This window comes from Dama dama, chromosome 22 (genome assembly GCF_033118175.1).
Source record: "Dama dama isolate Ldn47 chromosome 22, ASM3311817v1, whole genome shotgun sequence".
Classification (NCBI taxonomy): domain Eukaryota; kingdom Metazoa; phylum Chordata; class Mammalia; order Artiodactyla; family Cervidae; genus Dama; species Dama dama.
In genome coordinates, this window is record NC_083702.1 from 14,517,048 (window position 1) to 14,542,200 (window position 25,153).

Consider the following 25,153-nt stretch of genomic DNA (forward strand, 5'->3'; position numbering starts at 1 on the left):
GAGGGCGTGAACTAACGCGCTCTTCTCAGAACGCATGCGCGGCAGCCGGAATGGCTGGCGAGGATTGGCGAGCCGCAGGATAGGCGGAACGCTCAGGGTTTGATTTTGGGCGGGAATTGGAACTGTCGTGGCGGCTGCCTGCTAAAGCCTGAGAGCTGCAGGTTTCCAGCCTCGGAGGGGACCATGGTGCGGCCTGCGAGGTGAGTAGCTCATGGAATCCGGCGAGGGTGGGGAGGAAGGTCAGGAAGACGCTGTAGGCCGCGTTACCTGCGCGGGATGGAGAGAAGGGCTCGAGGACCCAGGGTGGCGATAGTGGGACGAACAGGGAAACACCCCGGCCTCCAGTGAGAGCTCCCGCTCCTAGGAAGGGTCCTGTCAACCTAGCCGTTTCCTTCTCTTGGGCGTCCTTGACCGTTCCTGCCGTTTCTTTTACCCACCCCGTTCAACTAAGACCTGATTACGCTTTGCATTTTACTGAGCTCCTCAGTTCAGTTCAGTGGCTCAGTCGTGTCCGACTCTTTGCGACCCCATGGACGGCATCACGCCAGGCCTCCCTGCCCATCACCAACTCGAGTTTACTCATACTCAGGTCCATTGAGTCGGTGATGCCATCCAACCATATCAGCCTCTGTCGTCCCCTTCCCCTCCTGCCCTCAATCTTTCCCAGCATCAGGGTCTTTTCAGATGAGTCAGTTCTTTGCATCAGATGGCCTGCTAATTCATTTGTTGGTCACTATACTTCTTTCAGATAGAAAGTTTAGGTCTTCTCATTTTATCAGTTTAAACCTCTGGACCTGAAAGTCAGTTTGCCTGAATCATACAGCTAGTAAGTTGCTGGGTAACAAGCAAATCTAAGCCAGCTGGCGCCAGATCCTCTGTGTTTTCCACCAAGTGCTGTTGGAAATTCTTCCTCTACTTTACCTCAGTCGAGCACCATGGAGACCTAGGGTCAGCCATTCATTTAGTAGGGTTTCGAATATACTTACTTCTGCGCTGGAAGTATGTATTTACTAGGTATATATCCATATATTTAGGTGCTGGAGATTGCATTCTAAGGGGCTGAAAATAAACATGGCAGTGTGAGAGAGTGACAGGAAGGAAAACCTTATTTTAATTTTCATTAAAAACTTTTTTGAAGTGTAGTTATCTATAATCTTGTGTCTCTGGTGTACAGCAAAGTGATTCAGTTTATATATATGTTTTATGTATATAAAACATATCTGTGTATACACACACATACACATATGTATTCTTTTCCATTATGGTTTATTACAAGATATTGAATATAGTTCCCTGTGTTGTATAAACTTTTTGTCTATCTGTTTTGTATATAATAGTTTGTATGTGCTAATCCCGAACTCCTAATTTATCCCTCCCACCACCTTTCCCGTTTGGTAATCCGAAGTTTGTTTTCCATGTCTCTGAGGCTGTTTCTCAGACTCACCATGTTTTAAATGTCTATTGCATGGTGAGCCATGGAGAAGGAAATGGCAACCCACTCCAGTATTCTTGTCTGGAGAATCCTGTGGATGGCGGAGCCTGGTGGGCTGCTGTCCATAGGGTCACACAGAGCTGGACACGACTGAAGTGACTTAGCATACATGCATGCATTGGAGAAGGCAATGGCAACCCACTCCAGCATTCTTGCCTGGAGAATCCCAGGGACAGAGGAGCCTGGTGGGCTGCCATCTATGGGGTCACACAGAGTCGGATATGACTGAAGCGACTTAGCAGCAGCAGCAGCATAGTGAGCATGAATTAACATTGGAAGAGATAAAAGTTGGTAATTTAATACAGTATCAGGAAGTTGGTAATTTAATACATCAGAATTCACATATAAAACAAAAGAATACATACAACAAGAACTTCTAAATGCCCAATGCAAGTAAACAGTGTGTAAACTTTGTGTTAATTATATTGATTATTCCTACTTTATTATCTGAATTTTTTTCCTTATCAAGTATAACAATGTTATATCTTTGCATAAAATGCAAATCATGTTTTTAATTTATATGTGCTTAAGGGAATCCAAACATTTTTATTTACTCAAGAGTATTAATGGCCTTAAAAAATGGAGGTGAGAAATTGACATTTGTATAAATAAAATTTCTGTCTTGGTCACAGGCATAAGAAGCCAGTCAATTACTCCCAGTTTGAGGATTCTGATAGTGATGGTAAGTAGAGCATCTTATTTCTTCATTAAATATTTGATAATTTATTTCCTTAGTTTATAGGATATAATGTGTATGTGGGGTGTGTATGTGTATGGCTAAGACATGGTTGTACCAATTGTATATGAGGAAGGTCTGGGGAAATAATTTTCTTAGCATTTAGGATAATTATGCTGATCACTACACTGACAAGAATTATTATTGGCATAAATCATAACCACACAGGGCCAGGAGAAATGATTTTTCAGGTCTAAACTACTGTAGATCCAGGTTCCCCCTGTCTTTCAGAGATGCAGATGTGTTGCAGAATATAATGTAAAATCCCCATTAATGATAGAGTAAAGCAAGCCCCTGAAGGAAGTTCAGGCTTAAGCTTTACCCTATTGTGTTACATATGTACTTGTCTTTGCTATTAAGAGAACTTTGGTCAAAAACTTTGAAAAACATGGTATTAGGTTACATTATACTTCAAAGTAAGTTTTGTGTTTCTTTCTTAGACTTCTGGAGTTTTCTGGGAGTCAAATGTTAAGTAATCCCTTGGTTTGAAGGAATCTGTTTTTGCCTGGAGCCCAGTCTTAGATGTGTCTAAGACTTGGGAGAGAAGAGTATAGAACATGACTTTCTAGCTTTTTACTCTTGTCATCGGTCTGTTGCAAAATAGGTATAAACTGCTGGTTGTATTCTGGAAACTGGTGTGGAGGTGGGGGAAAAGTCACAGATTATTGTATTTCTATGTGGAGAAGCATAAAACACTTGTTGATAAATGGGAAGGTCCATGAATCAGACTGTGGGTACCTCGAAGGTATGCATACATGTCATGTATGCGTTTGAAAGTTAGAGCAGTGGTTTTATGTTGAGTGTCAACAGAAGAACCACCTCAGTTCTGAGGATGGTAGAACAGAAAAACCCATGAAAACAGAATGGACTGGAAAACAACATCCCTTTGCCAAAAAGTTACTGTGGTGGGATCGTAGGAGGGCTTTTAAGGTGATGATACCACTGTAAAGGCTGCTACTGTAAAGTCCTAAGTAGGAGCTACTTTCTCTTCCTCCAGGTTCTGATGCTTCTTACTTTATTTAGCTTGATTGTTGTTTTAGGAAAGGTAATGAGGATGAGTTGGTTGGATGGCATCACCAACTTGATAGACATGAGTTTGAGCACGCTCTGGGAGTTGGTGATGGTCGGGGAAGCCTGGTGTGCTGCAGTCCATGGGGTTGCAAGGAGTCAGACACGACTGAGTGACTGAACTGTACTGAACGGGTCGTTGAAAGAAAGTATTTGGCTGCATTATGAAATTTCCATAAAAATAATTTTCTTCCACTTGTCGATATGATAAAATTATACAGGGAATTTTATTGATTTTTCTAATGGTTTTAGAGGTTTTTAATTAATCGTTTTTTTCTTTGCCACTTACATATGCTAGCTTAGTGGCCCTTGTAGTTTTTCAGGGAGTTAGTTTTTGACAGATGGATTTTTTCTTTTTTAAAAAAAGTCACTAAAACAAAGTGAAAAGCTCGAGTGAGAATAAAGACAGCATACCAACTGTATTTTTTAGATTATGGAAAACAAACAGTTTGCTTATCTTTAAAACTTGAACACACATAGTAATGACTCTCAACTACCAAGAAAGTAAGTTTACCTTATTTCTTCCTTAGGAAAAGCAATTTCATGTGTTCTTTTATGTTTAATTCTTGCATAAATAGATGATTTTGTTCCTGCAACCGCACCGTTAAATAAGAAATCCAGAACAACACAAAAGGAGTTGAAACTAGAAAAACCAGAACCTAAGGTGAAGAATCTCCAGGAAAAAGACATCCCACTACAAGAGAAAACCCCTAAAAAAAGGTGAGAGGTAAGACATACAGTGAATATATGACATTAGATATGTTAATCTAAAAGAGATAAATTCAAACTCTTGGTCTAAATTAGAACTTGAGCAGAATCACAGGTCTTATTTAATTCACGTAGGAGAACAGGAATGTACCACGAATCCCCTCTGGCTTTCTGAACTGCTTTAGGTTCATGAATGCATAAGGAAGTAACCATTTAAGTCATAATCACCAAGTTTACAAGGTATATCTTGCCCTTACAAGGAGACCTTGCACCTGGCTCTGAACTCCTCAGGTCTTACAAGGCTACCTTGTTTAAAGTTACGTCTGTCAGGACAGTTTATAAAATTCAGAGCCACATTTCTCAATGAGAGGATGGATGGTCCCTAAACTTGTCATCATTTGATGATGTATATGAGCTACATCATTGTGCCGCACACCTGAAACTTACACGGTGCTGGATGTTAATTGTAGGTAGCTCAGGAAAAACCAGAAAAAAAAAAAAAAAAGTGAAACCGTGTATTTCTCTACAGATAAAAAATATTTTCACTTTATCTTACTGAGTTTTGTCCAGCAGTGAGAAGGACCTGTAGTTTCAAACTAATCTTGGAGTTCCATTAGGTAGTACTTGGAGGCAGTGGGGGAGATGGAGGGGAGGAATCCCTGAGAAGCCCCAGACTTGCAGTGTGGAGAGGAGGCAGCTGAGGAGGGATTCTGACAAGTGGAACATGGCACGTGTGATGCTTCACTGCTCCAGTAGTATGAGGAAACTTGCTTAACATAGAGAAACTTACCCCACGCCATTCTCTTCACTTTTGATTCTTTGTTTTTGAGCTTCTTGTACTATCTTTAAAATATAGTTTAAAAGCAACCAATGGATGGGAAAAAAGATTTGCAAATCATATGATCCATTAGGGACTTGCATCTAGAATATATAGGGAACTCTTACAACCCAACACTACAAAGGATCATGATCCAATTTAGAAATGGGCCAAGGACTTGAATAGACATTTCTTTAAGGAATATATACAAATGGCCAATAAACACATGAAAAGATGCTCACCATCCGCAGCCATCAGGGAAATACAAATCAAAACCCCAGTGAGATCATATGCCACACCCATAGGAATGGCTGGAAGCAGAAAGACAGATAGTAGCAAGTGTTGAGGAGGATGTGGAGAAATGGAAACCCTCTTGCATTGCTGCTGGGAATATAAAATGGTGCACCCTCATTGGAAAACAGAGTAGCAGTATCCCAAAGTGTAGAGTTATTATACGACCCAGCTAGGTATATGCCCAAGAGAAATAAAACTCTGCCCACACAAAAACCTGTACCCAGATATTCATAGGAGCACTAATCAAAATAGCCAAAAATAAAATGTAAGTAATCCAAATGCCTGTCGATTAATGACTGGATAAATAAAATGCAGTATACCCACACAGTGGAACCTTATTCAGCAATGAAAATAAATGAAGTCCTGATACATGCCACAACATGGACGGACCTTGAGGACATCATGGTGAGCCAAAGAAGCCAAGCACGAAAGGCCACATTTTATGTGATTCCATTAATATTAACATGGAAAACCTGGGACAGACAAGTCCATGGAAACAGCACATAGATTAGTGCTTGCCAGATGCTGGGGAGGGAGAATGGGGGCTGACAGCTAGTGGGTATGGAGTTTCTTTCTGGGATGATGAAAATATTCTGAAATTAATAGTGGTGGTAGCTTCACAGCTCTCTGAATATACTAAAAACTGCTGAATTGTAGGCTTCAAAGGCTGCATTTTACACTGCGTGACTTATATCTCAATAAAACTTATTATTTTAAAAGATACTAAATCCTTCAAGGTGCATCTCAACATCTCCTTTATGTAACCTTTTCTGTCTGTCTTTTTGCATTCCCTTCTTAAATACTGGAGCACTCTTGACCACCTTGAACAGGAGGCATGATAATCTGTTTACATGGGATAATTATTTCAGGACTTCCTTTCCTACCTCCTCATTAACTGCAGACTCTGAGGGCACTTCTAGTGTCCTGTCTAGTGCAGTTCCTCACGCAGAGTAAGTGCTTACTGAAATACTTGTCAGAATCCAGACTAGGCAGAGAAGATGTTAAAAAAAAAAACAACAACATATATATATATATATATATATATATATATATATATAGTTAAATATATATATATATATAGAGAGAGAGAGAGAGTAATTTCAGTTGAATATAGGAGCTGTAATAGCTGCCTAAGGAGGTGTGGCTGAGGTCAAGGAAGATTCCTAAGCAGAAGTGATGTTTGACTCACGTCTGCTCTCACTTGGGCTGGTGCTTCGCACCTGGACAGGGCTGGTGGTGAGGAAGAGACGCCACAATGACGTGGACACCGTCACCCACTGCCCCTGTCTATTCTGTTCTGCTGGGTCCAACATAACACTTAAATTTCAGGAGGTGGAATGTTAAAGTCCGTTATGATAATGATCATTGTGTAAAAGCATCTTCCTGAGGTTGGAAACTCTTAGCTAACCTCTCTCAAGGTTTACTGTTTAGTTGAGACTGATAGTTTAAAAGCTCATTCGTATTTATGTGTGTTTTAGGATGGCTTTGGACGACAAACTCTACCAGAGAGATCTAGAGGTCGCACTGGCTTTGTCGGTGAAGGAGGTTCCAGCCGTCACCATTGATGTGAAGCAGTCTCAAGGCAAGCGTAACTTTATCTTCTGTAATTATCTTTGAAACCTTCTTATCCCTTTTGTAATCATTTCTTTGGATGAACTTGTACAGGGGGAAGGATGTACTTTTAATACTTTGGACTATAAAATGAGCAGTTTGCAGAGGGTCCTGCTGGATTAGTTGCTTATTCCATCACATAACTCTCCTCCACACACAAATATCTCTCTGCCCAACACTCAGGGTCCACTTGAGGACATGGACTGTGACCCTGGATCCACAGTTCGTCTTCGTACACAGTGAAAATGTAATTTCTGACCTCGACATCCTAACGGCCCACTTTTTTCTCTCCAAATTGCAATTAGTTAAGCATCATCTAATGGTGGTAATCTTTATTTATTCAGAAAGGTAAAAGTACTAATTTGGTGAGCAAGCTCAGTAGACTTAATAGGTTTATGACTGCTGACTTTTTCTGTGGATTTTTCTTCTTTGATTTTTCTGGCAACTAGGAAGCAGATGGCAATATTGATATCCTGGAGAGGCAGAAATCATTATTCTTGGAAAAAACATTCATGTTGCTAAAATGCTTTCTGGATTAAACTACTTTGGCCTAACTTCTTTTTTGTTGGAGGTGATTTTAAACACATTCCCTTATTTAAAGGGTAAAGATGTTTAAGTCAATAGTGCCTGCTGTTTGACAATCAGTGAGATAGTTTTGATTAGAGGGGCCTTTATCAAAGAAACTTAAGAGAAATGTCTTACACCTAAAATTGAGAAAATGAAAATCTCTTTCCTATAAAGGATTGTGACATGTGTAACAGGATTTCCTTCTCTGAGAGTCATGTATTCCATAGCATTAGGATCAATACTCTAGATCATTTTAAAGTTATAATAATGATTGAAGAGTATTTACGTTAGTAAAAGCACAGATCTGCCTACACAGGGATGATAGTTAACATTTATGAACTGTTTCCTATGTGCTGGGCACCACAATAAGTAGTTTCCACATTCAGCCAACATCTAATTCCCCACAGGAGCCTCATTTAATCCCCACCCTGTTTCTTTGTCTCACTATGGATGAGGAAATTAAGTTTTGTAAAGGATAAGAAGCCTCCCCCTGGTATGTAGCTAATTTAAGAGCCTGAATTTGAACTTAGGTCCCATTAAAGTTTGCGTGATTTCAGAGCCAAAAGTCCTAATCTTAGAGTAGTTTTGCCATGTCAGATCAGTGTGCTAGTTTGAGTTTGGTTCATGTGTCTGTATCTAAATGCTGTCAGATTTTAGCGCTTCTCTTCCTGCTTCTAGTCCCTGGTTGATTAGGGTGCATCTGCACGTTCCTTCTTCCTGATATCCAGGCTTTGACAAACACGGCAAGAGGGAAACAGAAGCACCGAGGAAGTCTCCTCATGTCTCCAACTGCAGTGTAGCCAGTGATTATTTAGGTAAGTTTTTTATACTAATAATATTTATCTTTTCCATCATCATTTTTCTAACTCTTACTTAAATCCTTGAACTAAAACTAGAACCAAGGTCTTCACATTTGTGAAGGTTCTCTTTACCTCTTCGTCTCTTTCTGTATTCAGTCTTTCACTGCAGACCTGGTTCCTTCCCTGGTGTAGGGTCATGACTGCCCCTGACTGCTAGTTGACAGCAGTTGAACCCTGAAGAAAGGGGCTGCATCTTCCCAGTTCAGCTTGAAAACTGTTGGGGAAAGACTCTCAATTTGGGTCTTGGACTTATGCTTAACTCAGACTGCTGCCAGGAGACTGATGTACTGTATTGACCAGACTGGGCTCTGTGGTCTGTTACTGGAAGCACAGGAAGGACGCAGCTGGGCAGATTTTTTAGAAAAGCAGGTGTAACGGAAGTCTACTTTGCAGTTCATTAGATGATGATGTTGTTTAGTCGCTCAGATGTGTCTGACTCTGCAACCCTGTGGACTACACCCCACCAGACTCCTCCGTCTCTGGGATTCTCCAGGCAAGAATACTGGAGTGGTTAGCTATTCCCTCCTCCAGGGGATATTCCTGACCCAGGGATCGAACCCAGGTCTCCTGCATTGGCAGGTGGATTCTTTACCACTGAACCACCTGGGAAGCCCCTCTTTAGACGTTACCTGGCACAAAAACTTTCATTTTTTTTTTTTTTTAAATGTCCTGAAGATCTAGATAAAATCACTGAGGAGGATGATTCTCAGGACACTCCACAGAGAAGGAAGGCAGCCTCCCAAGCCGTGGTCCAGCAGAGGAAGATTCTCTTGGAAAACAGTGATGACGATGGAGCTGACGACTCTGAGCCAGACTTTGCAACTGGTAGGTTATGTCCTCACTCAAGCTCCACCCTATGGAGGGTCAGTCAGAAGTTCCCGGAGACTGCTGCTATATGCAGAACACTGCTGAGCGTTGGCTGTGCAAATTTGAGGAACACAGGACAGTTAAATTCAGCTATGCTTTTGGCGGAAAAACTTTATCCGGAGGTGAACTTTAAGCTGTGCCTTGAAAAATGAGTAGCATTTAGGGATGAAATAGCACTTCTGACTGATGGAAAGGCTTAGACCACAGACCACAGAACAGGCAAGTACATACACAAGAGCTCAGTGACATTAGAGATTTCTCAAAGAAGTAAAAATGGAACTGCCTTACAATCCAGCAGTTCCACTCCTAGGTATTTATCTGAAGAAAACAGGAACAGTGATGAGAAAAGATATACGCCCGCTGCGTTCACTGCAGCGTTATTTACAATAGCCATGACACGGAAGCAACCTAAGGGCCCGTCAGTAGATGAAGGGATAAAGGAGATGTGGTACATATGTATGTTTGTATGTATGTATATTGGGGTTGTTTGTCCACATTTATTCAGCACATATTTGGGTTTCTATTTTGGATGCTGTGTTCTTGACACTAGAGCTTACCTTTGAGACAGAAAACTAAGATCTGAGGTGTCAAGTGTTGATAGTTTATGTACTAGTAGATACTTAAGAATTCACAGATTCCCAGAAGTATCCTTTGTCTTCTTGCCTCACTTGTGGACCAAAAAGACTGTCTCTTTTCCAGTTCTTGAGAGCTGGTTTGGTTTTTCTCGCTGCATTGTTACAGTCCCCCCCAAACTCCCTGTGTGGCTGTGCTTTCCATCAAACGCCGTGTGGTCCAGCCCCAAGAACAATCCTTTTGGCCTCCTGTGGGGCAGCTTGTCGGGGGGAGGTGGTGACCACCATCCAGCCTGTGCTGTGGATGCTTCACGCACAGTCTCCCTCCTCCCAGCCTCCTGACTCCTTCTGAGTCGCCCACCCCAAGAGAGCGCAAGTCCATGCTGTCCTGTGGGTCCGGAATCCCCTTTGGATCCTACCATGCAAGGACACCCGTGTTCCCTGTCTTGCTCGGTGTACTTCAAGGGGCGGTACAGCCAGTTTATTTTCTTCTGCCGTAAGCTGAGAATGGCTCCCTCCTATCCCCTCAGCTGATGGTTTATTATACTTGAATGTGCTGGTGGAATCATCTCAAACAACCCGCATTATCTGGAGCAGGGTCCCTTTAAGTGACATTTCAGAATTTCCCCCTGCATCGGCTCACCCTAGATGAGAGAAAGCGCCTTTTGTGACCTTCAGTAGGGAAAGAAAAGTGAAAAGGAGAGAATCAAGGCTTCTCCTAAGGACATATAAAGCTCTCCCAAATCCATAACCCAGTGTCTGGGTTTTTAGATTGCCCAGGAGGAGATGCTGATGCTTGGGATTCTGGGTGTCCTGTCGCTGCCCCTCCAGTTTATGTACATAGAGTCCTAGCCTGTCCTATAGTCTGTCCCCTCAAGCCAAAACAGAATAAGTAAAATGCCATGGCTGTTGAGCTTACAGGAAGCCGTGCCTCCTGGACTCTGTTCTGAAATTCTAGAGAAGCTTCTCCACCACCTGCCTTCCCAAATCCAGATCCTCTTGGGATTCCAGAAATAATTACTTGATTTTGCCAGGTCCTATTTATATTGATAGCAGCCTTCATGCAATCTGCTGGCCTTATATAGTAAATTCTGTATAACCTGGTAACTGTTATGTGAATACGTGGGTTGATCGTCTGTTTTTAAAATTGTGTTAGTGTGGGAAGAATGACAGATAAGGACATCACAGTTTGAGATCATAATGACATAGTTGATTTAGGCAGAGGCCATCAGCGAGAGGTTGATGAGCATCTTTACGACGGGGATTCAAGCCAGGCATCCGCTGACCCCACCGGGAGCCGGGCAGCCACACGTTCTGTGCTCTCAGACATGAGTGACACCATAGGCAGAGCAGAGCATCACCTAGGAAGTGTGTTTATTACCTGTATTAACTCAGTCTGCACAAGAGCCCCGTGGTGGAGGCAGTAGGGTCCTCCCCATCTTATCCATGGGAAACTGAGGCACAGTGATGTCAGGGGCGTGTCTGAGGTCAAGGACACGTAAGTGAGGGGCCCAGATGCACACCCAGGCACCGTGCCTTGTTCGGCCCCTGGAGATGGCATGACACTGGGGGGACGGGGATGTGTGTGCGGACGGTGACGCTGGGGCCCCGGAAGCCCCGTGTCTTCCAGCAGAGGTGAGCAGAGGTGTGATCTGTTTCAGGTGAAGACTCTGAGGATGACTCTGATTTTAGTGGGAGTGAAGACAATGAAAGCTTCACTGTGAGCAAAAGTAAAGTTAAAGAAACCAAACGGAAAGAAGTAAAGGTGAAACCTCCAGCCGAAAAGAAGGAGAAGCCTAAACCCAAGCGTGGTGCTGGGGGTAAGCCAGTCCCTCACACGTCCTTCACGCCGGACATGGGCCTGCTTTCCTTAGAGTGCTTCCCCACTCTGCCCTTAGTCTCCCTAACCTGTGGGGTGTTCCTTTCTCGTCACAGCCCGGGGAGGATGGCAGGCCACGGTGGGGTGGGTGGAAGGCTGAGGGGGCCCTGAGCAGCTCCTGTCCCCTGCATCTCACAGCCACAAAACTGAGGCTCTCAGAGGTCAGACCACGGGTTGAATTCTCACGGCTAAGCGATGGCTGGAACTAGCCCCCAGCTTTCTCCATGCAGAGCCTGGATCCGTCCATTAGACACATTTTCTCCAAGCGATTGAACAGGGAGGTGGTGCATCTCATTTGCCGCTGTTGCACATGACAGGTCTTGGAGGGGAGAACCCTCCTGTCTGTGTTTAGGGCGTTTTGGTTTCTTTAGAATGGATTTAGTTAGAAGAAACCAGTTTTATAAGACAGCTTCTGAAACTAGTGACAACCTGAACGTGGAATAGTTGTTTCTTGTGTGAAAGAAGTTGAGATGTTTGTGAGTTCATAATACATTAATAGATTACTATAAAGTATAACTTCCTTAAACCTGATTTGTTTCTTACTGATAGAGTTTTTACGTCTTAGTTGTTTAATATATGTATAGTATTTGAAACTATTGTTCAGACCCCATTGCTAAGGATGGCCTTTGTCTCACCTCCCCTTGAACAGATCAGTGCTGAGTACTGGTGCCGAGTACTACTGAGAAATGAGAACTAAGTACTGATAGAGTCCCGTAATTTTTCCCTTGGTAGAGAAAATTGTAAGAGCTGAGGTATCCAATACAGTAGCCACTAGCCAAAGTAGTTCCATCACATTTAACATAATTAAAATTAGGTACAGTTTGAAAGTCAGTTTCTTGGCTTTGCTGCCACATTCCAAGTGCCCACCTGACTGTGGCTCATGGCTACCAGCGTGTTGGACAGCACAAAATACCGGACATCCCCGTCCTGGCAGCGAAGCCTGAGGGGCGTGCTGACCGCGGGAGTGCAGACGGTAACAGGAGGAGGAGTGTGTGGTGAAGGTGTTCACGTCCACGGGCACTCAGATGCTGCTGAGGTGTCTCGAAGCAAGTGTTATCTGAGACTTTGTATCCTACTTCTTCTCCCTCCATCAAAAACAAACCCAAACCCACTCCCATTCTGTGTTCCTTCTCAGACAGTGTGTCCATGACGGGAATTTGCGAGTCCTGATTATTCCCGTTTCTCCAGCACCCTCCTCCTTTCTAATGACTGAAAGCTCTCCACTCTGCTGTTTTCCCCACTTTCTCCCGCTTCATTCATTCCCGATTCGTTCCCGATCCCCTCTCACCTGGGCCACCACAGAGCCACCTAGGTGCTCTGTCTTTACACCCCTCTTGGTGGGATGCTTCTAAACATATAGATCACGTGGCTTGTAAGTTCCCCCAGGCCCACCTCTCTCTTACCACACTGCAGTGTACATATCTCTTTACTTTTCTGCCGTTTCTACCAGAGTCTAGTGAGGGGACCATACATTCCCTGGGAATAGGATACTCTGAGACCCGGGAGCCTGATACATTCAGTATCTCATGACACATCGTGACTGGACACTGTTGTGTGAGTAACAAGTGTGGACTCTGGACTCAGATGTGGTTTCCACTTCCGGCTCAGACGCCTACTAGCTCTCAGACCACAGGCCGACTGTCTAATCTCTCTGTTTCCTTAACTGACAGTGGGGAGAGTCATTTCTGTATTGGAGCTGCCCTCAGGGTTAAAGGTAGTGTTAAAGGATATACTTACCATACTTCCTAGCATAGAAGTGCTCAGAAAGGATGGCTGTTCCTAGGCCCTCTGTAAATGTTGATTAATGAGAGTTTTCTGGATTTACGATTCTGCTTCTTTAATTTTTATAAGCTGATGGAACTGTATAATTTTCACACATGCATGCTAGACGTCATTCTTGCTCTGTGACCCCTGTTTTATGTGTATTTTCAAACAAGTGACTTCAGTAGACTGCACTCCAGCTGCCATCAAGTCACAATCTCGGTCCTCACCAAGAAAGGGTTCTGTCTCTTCAGAGACCAGTAGGATGCCTTCACAGATATGCAGTCCTGCAGCAGAAAGCAAGAGACCTAAGTGGGTCCCACCAGGTATGTATAGTGTGTTTATTTACTGCTCAAGGGCAGGGACTTGGAAAATTGCCACAGGTAGTTATTTTTTTCTTGTAAATGTTACGAATGAGCACTTCCTCATATTATTACACAGTCTTCAAAACTAAGGTTTTTAATTGCTGCATTTATTCATCACTTGTTATTCCCTTATATTTGAGCCTCCAAGTTGTTTATTATTTCTTCATGGTGATAAATAAGGTTGCAATTAGCACAGACACCCTTATTTTAGAAATCTGAGCACATCCCTGGCTATTTCCTAGGATAAATTCCAAGTAGTAGAATTACAGTGAGAGAGTACCAGCATTTCAGATTCCTGATACATATGAATGTTTGTCGACAAATCTCTTTGCTCAAGACCTGCTGACCCCTGCAGTGTGGCAGAAACCTCGGGAATTCCAGCATTTAGCAAACCTTCAGTGGTTACACCTCGGCTTCCCTTTGTTTTCTCTTGCTCCACAGCCCAGTCTCATGATCCTTTGTGCTTCTTGACATTCCTAAAACCCTAGTCCAGGCCCTGCTCATTTCACACCCAGACTGGTGGTGACTTCCTGCCAGTCCCTCTCCACTTCCCCTCATCCGGCCCAGGAGGGGAAGACACGTTCTTTGTTCCTTCAGCACCCTATGTGTGCACTTCTGTCCAGCTTCCTCCCTCTGGGATGGCTTTCTTCACATGTCTGCTCTCCTTTGCTGAGTCATTCCAAGTCTCCTGGGGTTTCCAATCCTCCTTCTCCATGATGTCCTTTGGCTGGTCCACAGTGGTCACTCTCCTAAGGATGACTGATTATTCACAGATGGATGTGGGCCTGAGACTCTGTGGTTGCTTCATTTCTCTGTGGCCTCATTTCATCATCTGAAATGGGTTATCACATCATCATCATCATCACAGTGGCAGGCACTGTATAATCTTTAAAGTATACTGGTTTCAAAATTCTAAGATTTTAGGGAGGATTTAAAAAGTTTCTGGAGAAGGAAAGGAGAAAGATTATTTACTGAAATAATGATGCTGTTTCAGTTCAAGGGTATTTCTTAAGTCTGTTTCTTCTGAGAATAGTGATTCCTCAACAAAAGAAATTTTAAAGAATTGATATAATGAGTTACAGAAGTTTGAAGGCAGCATAAGCCAAAAGATAAGGGATAACGGAGTGATGGCTGAAGAGTCATCGTCATAAAACACAGAGTGCTTGCAGACTCATTGTGTGGAAGGCGGGGCGGGTCAGGTGCTGGCCGCGAGGGACCGGGGCCAGGAGAGGCTTGAGTGAGCGGGCGTCGTGCCCTCTGTAAGGAGGCCGCGCTGCCCTGCTCCCCTTGCCTGTTCACACTTGGGACGATGGGCCGTGTATTTCTCTTTTCAAGAGAAGCCAGGAATCCACATTTCAGTGGGAAATCTACTAGTTCGTAAAAATGAACTTAAAAGTCGACCAATCAATATATCTGGGAGTAGGATTTGACTCTCAGATGGCCAGCTGGTCTCCTGTCTTACACAAACTTGAGAAGACCAGCGAGGCTCCAGTGGGAAAATGAGCCAAGGACATAAACGTACCGCTGCCCCCAAGAAATACCATTAGAAACAAATATGAAAAGAGTGGCAATCTCAGTGGTAATTAAGGAAACATAAAATGATAAAATACAATTTTATACCTCTCAAGCTAGAAAATAATAAAACTGTCAACCAGTGCATCTGGGTTGTGGGGTAGCAGGTGTAATTATTATAAATTTGTAATCCTTTTATAGGACAGCTTAACAGGAACCATAAAAATAAACTTGTCTTTTGATTTCAGAGCTACTTTTGGGAATTTATTCTTACAAAGAATTCAAAAGAAGAAAAAGTAATAAGTTGTCAGTTTTTTTTTTATAACCATTTATAGAAAAGTGGTGAAAAATTAGAAACAACCCAAAAGTTTGGAAATGTTTATAAAATCTTTGTATGAAAAAATTATACACAGTTGTACTTTTTATGGTTATACTCCATATCAACTACAAAGGTATATGTGGATAAATTCTGAAATTTAATACTCTATGGAAATAATCGCTCCATTAGTGTGGTAGCATAAATGAAATGTGTAAATAAAGAAAAATGGTACTTATCAAAGTTATTTACTGTTTGAAGAATAGACTCTTTAAGGAGTATTTGTAAAAGTTACAGAATTTTTAAAAATGTATTAGATTTGCTACTTTAGAAATTATAATTACATTTTTTTAATGCCTTTACAATCAATGTTCTTTGCTCCCAACTTTCCTATTTAGTTTTCACGTTTAAAGTTGTGGTGTCATTACATTGGCCTCTGGGGATGTTTGCTATCCGACAAACTTTCTGCTCTCTAGTACTTCCCACTCTTTTGCTCGAACTTGATAGAACCTACATAGCAGGAGAAGGAAATGGCAAAGCACTCCAGTACTCTTTCCTGGAAAGTCCCATGGGAGGTGCCTGGTAGGCTACAGTCCATGGGGTCGTAAAGAGTCGGACGCAACTGAGCAACTTTACTTACTTCTGCTGGCCTCTCCTGTTTCATAGACTGATCTTTGTGAAGGGTGTCTGACATGCTCAGCATCAGGTGACGTGTTTTCTTGTAGCCATGTCCGGAAGCAGCAGCCGTAGCCCCCTGGCAGGAGTGGCTGTGAAATCTCCGAGTCAGAGCCTCCGCCTTGGCCTGTCCCGCTTAGCACGGGTTAAACCTCTGCATCCAAACTCCACCAGTAGCTGCGTGTAGCCACAGGAAGATATTTGATTAAGAAGCTCTCATTCGTATAAGTGGGTTTATATTTGAGGAGGGAATTGTAATATAAAGGAATCCTTCAATGTCATATAAATTACCTCTACCTGTTTTGTGGCTGTTCTCTGCAAAGCTGCCTGAGACTTCAGCAAGAGTTGTGTTTATGTGAATTCTCTTGGAATGTCCTTTCCTTCTGAAGGAGCATATTCTCCTCCCTCAGTGGATATAAGCGGTCACTGTCATCACCTTGCTGTCAGTGTGACACGGAGGAGGTCCACGTTACTTGCCTCTCATTGCCAGTAACAGGATGCTGCTTCCTGCCTTTGTCGAGTTGATGGTACCTGAATGTCATGTGCAGAGTTTATCTCGAAAGAGGAAGATCCCCACTTCTCCCAGGGATGTTTCTACACTGACAACTACACTGTCAGTTTTATTACCATGATGTTTCATACTTTAGCCAAATGTTTTTATAATGAGAATTCAGAATTATTTTCCACATTAAAACAGTTGCTGTACTATAGTGTATGTCTCCTACCTAGAAGTATTAATAGATGGTTATCTTATAGCAAATAAAATTTCGTGACATTTCATGAAACCTTCATTGTCAAAACCTTTGATGAAAGTGGAAAAGTTTTGATATGCACTTTCCCTTGATACCATTGCATCCGTCTGTCTCTGTCTACATTTCATGATAAAATAAGTGCTCTGCAAAAGAAAAAGAAAGTTATTCTTTTTGTTGTAAATAGAGGAAGAGCTGTTTCTTAAAGTCATCACTGTACATGAAGCCCATGTTTTAGCAGGTGGCTGTCAAGGTTGTCACCCCTGTTGTATTAGCATAGCTCTTCAGGAAGCTTGGATACAAGTTCACTGTGAATAAAATAGTAATAGATGTTTTTTATTTACAGTGAAAATTTCAACCAGCTCCTGATCACTTTTTAATAAAAATTCTCTGAATTTTAACCATTAAAAATGTATATAATACCTAGTTCTTGGTTTATGAAATATGATAATGTGAAAATAAGTAATTCAGACTTATGATTAAAGTGAACATTTGCCTACTGCTGCTGTGTATATTTTTTCTTGTCTGGTATAAATTTTATACTGTGGTGCATCCCCAACCCACCCTCCCTTCGGGCCCCTGGCCCGAAGCATGCTTTCCAGGAACACGGGTTTGAGGGACTCTGTTTGCTGCAGTTTAACAATAAACACTAAGAGCTATACTGTGCTAGTACTGATGTCATTGATTAATCACCTGGGCCAGCTTGATGACCCTGTTATCTCTGTGTGTGGTATTAACCTACCTATTGAAAATTACCTTAAAGTGTGTCTAGACTGGCTTTGCAGAAAACACTCATGACCATTCTGGTGTCAAACCCAGGGTAAATGTTCTCACTGTCTTACAGACCCTGCTCATCAGACCCTGCTTAACACGCTTTATTTCCTGGGCCATAGCATGCCACTCGGGTACTTTTCTCCCCGCCTACTCATTGCTTTACGGCTTGCTAATGTTCGGTGTCTCCCACACCCACTGCTCTCACCACCCTATCATATTCCGTGTGAGTCCAGTCTTTCCCTGGTGGCTCAGACGGTAAAGCGTCTGCCTGCAATGCAGGAGACCCGGGTTCGATCCCTGGGTTGGGAAGATGCCCTGCAGAAGGAAATGGCAGCCCACTCCAGTACTCTTGCCTGGAAAATCCCATGGACATAGGAGCCTGGTTAGCCACAGTCCATGGGGTCGGAAAGAGTCGGACGTGACTGAGCGACTTCACTAAAAATGTGGTGTCACCCACACCCACTGCTCTCACCACCCTATCATATTCCGTGTGAGTCCATTCTTTTCCCCCTGCTCCTTTTTTCCTTCAAAACGTGAGTAACTTCAAGTTGCCGTGGTCACCTAGGTGACAGTGCTGCTAATCAGGCTCTTCAGCCCAGAACTTGCTCTTGACGCAGCTGTGTTGCCTGGCCCCTTGATCATACGTCATCACTAAATCGGTGACATCCCCCCAACCCAGGCGTCTTCCCTCTGTAGTTCCTATTAGTACACAGCATCACTATCAGTCAGCTGAGGGACCTGGGGCACTTGCTCCCTGCACATCCCATACGGTCAGCAAGCTCTAGTCCATTTCCTGCTCTCTCTTTCCAGGTGCCGCTCTTTCTCTGACACTCCCATCACTTACTGCTGCTAAGGGGCATCCTTGCCTTGATGAGCAAGCTACTCTGTCCTCCTTTCAACCCATTAGAGCCAGAGGGAGTTTCCTAAAACAAAATCTGAGCAGAACACCCGTCTGCTAAAACCCGCACGCACTCCTCAGCCTGTTTAGTTCACAAGCTATTTAGAATCAGGCTGGCTCCTTGTCCCCTTCTTCAGCCTTGTCCCCTGCTACCCATGTGCACCTTTGGCCCTTGCCACACCACGCTGGGTGCTTGCACCTGTGGCTCTGGGTTTTCAGATGATTCTATTTGCCTTTTTCCCGTTGCTAATTCCTTCTTGTGCTAGAAGACCCATATCGAACTCGGCTGTTTCAAAAAGCTTTATTTGAATGTCTGTTTTCTCCATGGGCCACATTGTATGTCTCTAGGTAACTCTGCTGTCATTCAACTATTTCGTTTTCCTGCTTTTAAAAGCTGGTGCAGAGTAAGTGCACAAAAAAATGTTCCTCTGATGAATAAATCCTATCCAGAACCTTTACTGTGTGCTTCTGATAACCCCGGGTTTTGCCTTTAAGGAAGAGTCTTATACAGATAACTTGACTAGATTACATTTGTATCAGTTTAAGAGCTTTTTGCTTCCCTGGTGGCTCAGAGGTAAAGCCTCTGCCTCCAATGCGGGAGACCTAGGTTTGATTCGTGGGTCAGGAAGATCCCCTGGAGAAGGGAATGGCAACCCACTCCAGTACTCTTGCCTGGAAAATTCTGTGGGCTACAATGCATGGGGTCGCAGAGCCGGACACGACTGAGCGACTTCACTTTCACTTTCTGATAACCCCACACTTTTGTGAAGGGGGAGAGAGTGAGGGGTCGCTTCATGAGCCTGTTGCATCAACTGGAATCTCTCTAACCTCAGAATGTCCTTCAATTCTTGTCCCAAACTTTAAAGACCGGAGGCAAGAGAACAGGAGCAGGAGGAAAAGAGCTGTCTCTCTCGGCTGAGGTGAAAGGTGATTTGGGACCAGCCCAGAGCCCCAGCCTTTCAGCTCAGGAGTCACAAAAAGGGCGGAAACAGTTTCTATAGCGACGGGAGCAGGGTGTGGCCCTCCACCGGCGCTCACAGTTATGGGTCCGAACCGGCAGCTCCCGCAGTCTGCGCAAGCCCGATGCAGCTCCTCCCGCCTCCCACCCACACCGGCACCAGGTAAGGGGCGGGACGGGGTGGGGGGGGGGGGGACACGTGGGGGCCATGGGGGCGGAAGGTGGGGCGCGCGAGAGACAGGATGCAGGAAAAGAGAAGGGCTGCGGGTCGGAGGAGAAAAAGGCAGGTGTGAATGCGGGGAGGAGGCAGGTACTATTTCCGATTTTGCTCCAAGTCCAGCTGCATCCTCAGAACCCAACATCCGTGTATTTAGGATTAGTTTTATTTTCAGATCATAATATCAAAGTATGGCCCCATTATCTCCTTGATGACAAAGTACTCAAACGATAGGCATGTCTCTAAGAAGAATGGATCATCAGTGCTGAGTGTAGTACCTATACATAACCCTTCTCTGACATGTATTTCCTTTTTTTTTTTTTCACTTTTTATTTTGTATTGGGGGCTTCCCTGGTAGCTCAGCCGGTAAAGAATCCGCCTGCAATGCCGGAGACCCAAGTTTGATTCCTGGGGTTGGGAAGATCCCCTGGAAAAGGGGTAGGCTACCCACTCCAGTATTCCTGGGTTTCCCTGGTGGCTCAGTTGGTAAAGAATCCGCCTGCAGTGTGGGAGACCTGGGTATAGCCAGCTAACAAACAGTGCTGTGATAGTTCCAGGTGAACAGGGGAGGGACCCAGCCATACATACACATGTATCCATTCTCCCCCCAAACTCCCATCCCATCCAGGCTGCCACATACCACTGAGCAGAGTTCTCTGTGCTATACAGTAGATCCTTGTTGGTTATCCATTTTAAATTTAGCTGTGTGTACCTCTGACATGTATTTCTTAAGCTAAAAACCTTAAATGTGCACTATTTTAATTGCTTCCTTATAGAATTACTAACTTTTGTATAATGCTCTTTGAAAGTCTCACTAACCTAAAAGATTTGGGTGTGAGGAGAGTAGAATTTTTATTTCTATTTTCTTGTTGAGAAAAGCTAAGTGACTTGCCCAAGGCTTCTTGATGATCAACTGCTTTCTTCCAATTGGAGCTTCTCCCCTTGGCCCTGGTGTGTAGCTTTATAAATCTGCACCCCCACAGCCCTAGGCAATGTGTTATACTTTTCCATTAAGATAATGTTGCATCACTGGCTTGGACTGAGTGCAGGATGGGGAGAGGTGGGTTTTAGAGAACTCATAAGACCTACTGGACATGCTTCCAGCCCTGACCCCAACAACTTGGGGCCCAGAGCTTTCTTCTCCCATTCTTTTCTTTTTTTAAAAAAAACTTCATTGGCGTATAGTTGCTTTACAGAGTCGCATGACTTTCTGCCGTGCTGCAAAGTGAGTCAGCCACATGTACACATATATTCCCTCTCCCTTGGGTTTCCTTCTACTTTAGGTCGCCACAGAGCCCTGAGTAGAGTTCCCTGTGCTACACAGAAGGTTCTCGTTAGTTACCTGTTAAAACCAATGGTGTGCACGTGTCCATCCCAATCTCCCAACTCATCCCACCCTTCTCTTCTCCCCTGGTATCCATGTTTGTTCTCTACATCTGCATCTCTATTTCTGCTTTGCAGTTAGGTTCATTTGTACCATTTTCCTCAATTCCACATATATGTTACTATACAATATTTGTTTTTCTCTTTCTGACTTACTTCACTGTGTGACAGTCTCCAGGTCTGCTCATGTTTCTGCAAATGGCACCGTTTCATTCCTTTTCGTGGCTGAGTAATATTCTGCTCTCTATATGTGCCACGTCTTCTTTATCTGTTCATCTGTTGGTGGACATTTAGGTTAGTTCCATGTCTTGGCTACTGTAAATAGCACTGCAGTGAGTGATCATTGGGGGCATCTATCTTTTGGAATTATGGTTTTCAATAGGCAAATGCCCAGTGCTGGGATTGCTGGATCATATGGTAGCTCTGTTTTTAGTTTTTTAAGGAACCTTCACAGTGTTCTCCATAGTGGCTGCATCAATTTACATTCCCCCCCAAAATGTAGGAGGGTTGCTTCTTCTTCACACCCTTTCCAGCCTTTATTGTTTGTAGATTCCCCCCCCCCAGTTTTATTTATTTATTTACTTTACAATATTGTATTGGTTTGCCATACATTGATATGAATCTGCCATGGATGTACATGTGCTCCCCATCCTGATCCCCCCTCCCAGCTCCCTCCCCATCCCATCCCTCTGGGTCATCCCAGTGCACCAGCCCTGAGCACCCTGTATCATGCATCGATTTTTGATGATGTCCATTCTGATCAGGGTGAGGTGATATCTCATTTTAGTTTTGATTTGCATTTCTCTAATAATTAGCAGTACTGAGCATTTTTTCGTGTGTCTCTTGGCCATCTGTATGTCTTATTTTGGAGAAATGTCTATTTAGGTCTTCCACTCATTTTTGATTGGGTACTTTGTTTATTTGATACTGAGCTGTGTGAACTGCTCCCTTTCTTGTCTTCACTGCACATCTCATCTGACTTGGTCATAAAAAGTGGGTCCACGACCCCACGGCTCATATCCAGGGATCTCTGGCTGATACCCACCTCTTCTGAGCAGCCCACGTGCTTGCTGTTCATTCCAAGCCACACTGTCCTATTAGTGGACACCTGCCACTCAGGGGTGATTCCCAGGCTTAGCGAAGTTTTTTCTCAGAAGGAGATGAACAGTGCAAAATTTGGAATTTTTTAAAGTCTGTAGTTAACTTGTGATATTGGAAATGTTCTATCAGTCAATTCAGGGCTTAAGTAACCTGTGGCACCTCTGACCTGTTTTGGATGACTGATGATCAACAATGTTATTAACTCAGGTTTCACTGTTCAGGCTTAAATGGAGACTTGGCCAAAGTGTGAGGCTGTTTAAACAGGAAGTTCAGACTACAAAAGAACAGTGGAAGTGTCCTCAGTCACTGGTCTTGCTTGAGGGATTTAATTGTCTACATGTAGGTACATAAAATCTAGGCATTCTAAGGAATTCTCCAAACATGGACTCTGCCAAATTGGTTCTGAGACTTAAGTCTGTTAGTTCCCTTCTCTGTTTTGGACTTTATCAAAGAGAATGATGATAAATGTGAAGGGATTCTGGTATGCCAGCCACTTTCCAACTGCTATTGTTGTCAGCACCTGAACTGTAATGCACACTTCTCAGCGTGTGGAGAACCAGTGCTGACCACAGACCCAACATGAATGTGTTGTAACAGCTGAAAAGAACCAATACTGGTTTTGTCTGCTTTAATTGAAGATCAGTAACCATGTTGATACATGGCATAAACCAGCACAATGTTGTAAAATGATTATCCCCCAATTAAAAAGAAAAATGAAAAAATCAGTGACCAGGTGAGGGATGCAAAATTCTTGATGCCTAACAGAGTGTTGATTAGAAGAGAATCTTAATTCCAGCAAAGTGTAGTAATTCCAGCAAACCTCCTTTTTAAGGGAGGTCATTTTTAGTCCAGGCTTTCTCCATCCTGCCTGGATGCTCTACCAAATGAGGAGGGATTTGATATAAAAGCACAGATGCCTGAAGATGAGCAGGTGCTGGGGAAGCAAAAAGCCACTCTTTTGAATATTTAAGAGCTCTTGAGTAGAAGAGGGGGTGAGTGTGCTCTTTGTAGCTCTGCAGAGGAGAACAGGTGTCAGCAGAGAAGAACAGGTGTCAGCAGAAAACAGGTGTCAGTGGAGGAGAACAGGTGTCAGTGGAGGAGAACAGGTATCAGTGGAGGAGAACAGGTGTCAGCAGAGAACAGGTGTCAGAGGAGGAGAACAGAGATCAGTGGAGGAGAACAGATGTCAGTGGAGGAGAACAGGTGTCAGTGGAGGAGAACAGGTGTCAGTGGAGGAGAACAGGTGTCAGCAGAGAACAGGTGTCAGAGGAGGAGAACAGGTATCAGTGGAGGAGAACAGGTGTCAGTGGAGGAGAACAGCTGTCAGAGGAGGAGAACAGGTATCAGTGGAGGAGAACAGGTGTCAGTGGAGGAGAACAGCTGTCAGAGGAGGAGAACAGGTGTCAGTGGAGGAGAACAGATGTCAGTGGAGGAGAACAGGTGTCAGTGGAGGAGAACAGGTGTTAGCAGAGAACAGGTGTCAGAGGAGGAGAACAGGTATTAGTGGAGGAGAACAGATGTCAGTGGAGAACAGCTGTCAGAGGAGGAGAACAGGTATCAGTGGAGGAGAACAGGTGTCAGTGGAGGAGAACAGGTGTCAGCAGAGAACAGGTGTCAGAGGAGGAGAACAGGTATCAGTGGAGGAGAACAGATGTCAGTGGAGGAAAACAGCTGTCAGAGGAGGAGAACAGGTATCAGTGGAGGAGAACAGGTGTCAGAGGAGGAAAACAGGTGTCAGCAGAGAACAGGTGTCAGAGGAGGAGAACAGGTATCAGTGGAGGAGAACAGATGTCAGTGGAGGAGAACAGCTGTCAGAGGAGGAGAACAGGTGTCAGAGGAGGAGAACAGGTATCAGTGGAGGAGAACAGCTGTCAGAGGAGGAGAACAGGTATCAGTGGAGGAGAACAGGTGTCAGTGGAGGAGAACAGGTGTCAGCAGAGAACAGGTGTCAGAGGAGGAGAACAGGTGTCAGCAGAGGAGAACAAATGTCAGTGGAGGAGAACAGCTGTCAGAGGAGGAGAACAGCTGTCAGAGGAGGAGAACAGGTATCAGTGGAGGAGAACAGGTGTCAGTGGAGGAGAACAGGTATCAGTGGAGGAGAACAGCTGTCAGTGGAGGAGAACAGGTGTCAGAGGAGGAGAACAGGTGTCAGAGGAGGAGGACAGCTGTCAGAGGAGGAGAACAGATGTCAGTGGAGGAGAATAGCTGTCAGAGGAGGAGAACAGGTATCAGTGGAGGAGAACAGGTGTCAGTGGAGGAGAACAGGTGTCAGTGGAGGAGAACAGCTGTCAGAGGAGGAGAACAGGTGTCAGTGGAGGAGAACAGGTATCAGTGGAGGAGAACAGTTGTCAGTGGAGGAGAACAGCTGTCAGAGGAGAACAGGTGTCAGCGGAGGAGAACAGCTGTCAGAGGAGGAGAACAGGTATCAGTAGAGGAGAACAGAAGTCAGTGGAGGAGAACAGCTGTCAGAGGAGCAGAACAGGTGTCAGCGGAGGAGAACAGATGTCAGTGGAGGAGAACAGCTGTCAGAGGAGCAGAACAGGTGTCAGCGGAGGAGAACAGATGTCAATGGAGGAGAACAGCTGTCAGAGGAGGAGAACAGGTATCAGCGGAGGAGAACAGGTGTCACCAGAGAACTGGTGTCAGCAGAGGGGAACAGGTATCAGTGGAGGAGAACAGGTATCAGCGAAGGAGAACAGGTATCAGTGGAGGAGAACAGATGTCACTGGAGGAGAACAGCTGTCAGAGGAGCAGAACAGGTGTCAGAGGAGGAGAACAGGTGTCAGAGGAGGAGAACAGGTATCAGTGGAGGAGAACAGCTGTGAGAGGAGGAGAACAGGTGTCAGCAGAGAACAGGTGTCAGAGGAGGAGAACAGGTATCAGTGGAGGAGAACAGCTGTCAGAGGAGGAGAACAGGTGTCAGTGGAGGAGAACAGGTGTCAACAGAGAACAGGTGTCAGAGGAGGAGAACAG

At 44.2% G+C, this 25,153-nt stretch overlaps 2 protein-coding genes and 1 non-coding gene across 7 annotated transcripts in view; all 3 read left to right on the forward strand.

The window, feature by feature from the left end:
• The first annotated feature begins 42 nt into the window (after positions 1 to 42).
• RAD51AP1 (RAD51 associated protein 1) lies at positions 43 to 17,351 on the forward strand. Of its 5 annotated transcripts, none has more exons than XM_061124729.1 (9): positions 43 to 200; positions 2,125 to 2,174; positions 3,875 to 4,016; positions 6,594 to 6,697; positions 8,022 to 8,108; positions 8,829 to 8,978; positions 11,254 to 11,412; positions 13,409 to 13,558; positions 15,824 to 16,292. In XM_061124729.1, the coding sequence occupies exons 1-9, from the start codon at positions 184 to 186 to the stop codon at positions 16,009 to 16,011; spliced, it is 1,047 nt and encodes a 348-aa protein (XP_060980712.1). In that variant the 5' UTR covers positions 43 to 183; the 3' UTR covers positions 16,012 to 16,292. The 5 variants fall into 5 exon arrangements, with proteins under 5 accessions (XP_060980712.1, XP_060980716.1, XP_060980713.1 ...); XM_061124733.1 differs by having other exon boundaries at positions 15,358 to 15,966; XM_061124730.1 differs by having other exon boundaries at positions 44 to 200; positions 16,151 to 17,351.
• Positions 17,352 to 17,860: 509 nt separating this feature from the next.
• Positions 17,861 to 17,932, forward strand: TRNAC-GCA (transfer RNA cysteine (anticodon GCA)). The gene has a single exon. It is a non-coding gene; the product is annotated as a tRNA-Cys (tRNA).
• A 1,415-nt stretch (positions 17,933 to 19,347) lies between these two features.
• The window catches only part of DYRK4 (dual specificity tyrosine phosphorylation regulated kinase 4), a 49,493-nt gene continuing 43,687 nt past the window's right edge, over positions 19,348 to 25,153 (forward strand). Inside the window, exon 1 of the mRNA XM_061124061.1 lies at positions 19,348 to 19,642. Coding sequence (XP_060980044.1) covers positions 19,605 to 19,642 — 38 coding nt within the window. The 5' untranslated portion in view covers positions 19,348 to 19,604. The remainder of the gene's footprint in view (positions 19,643 to 25,153) is intronic.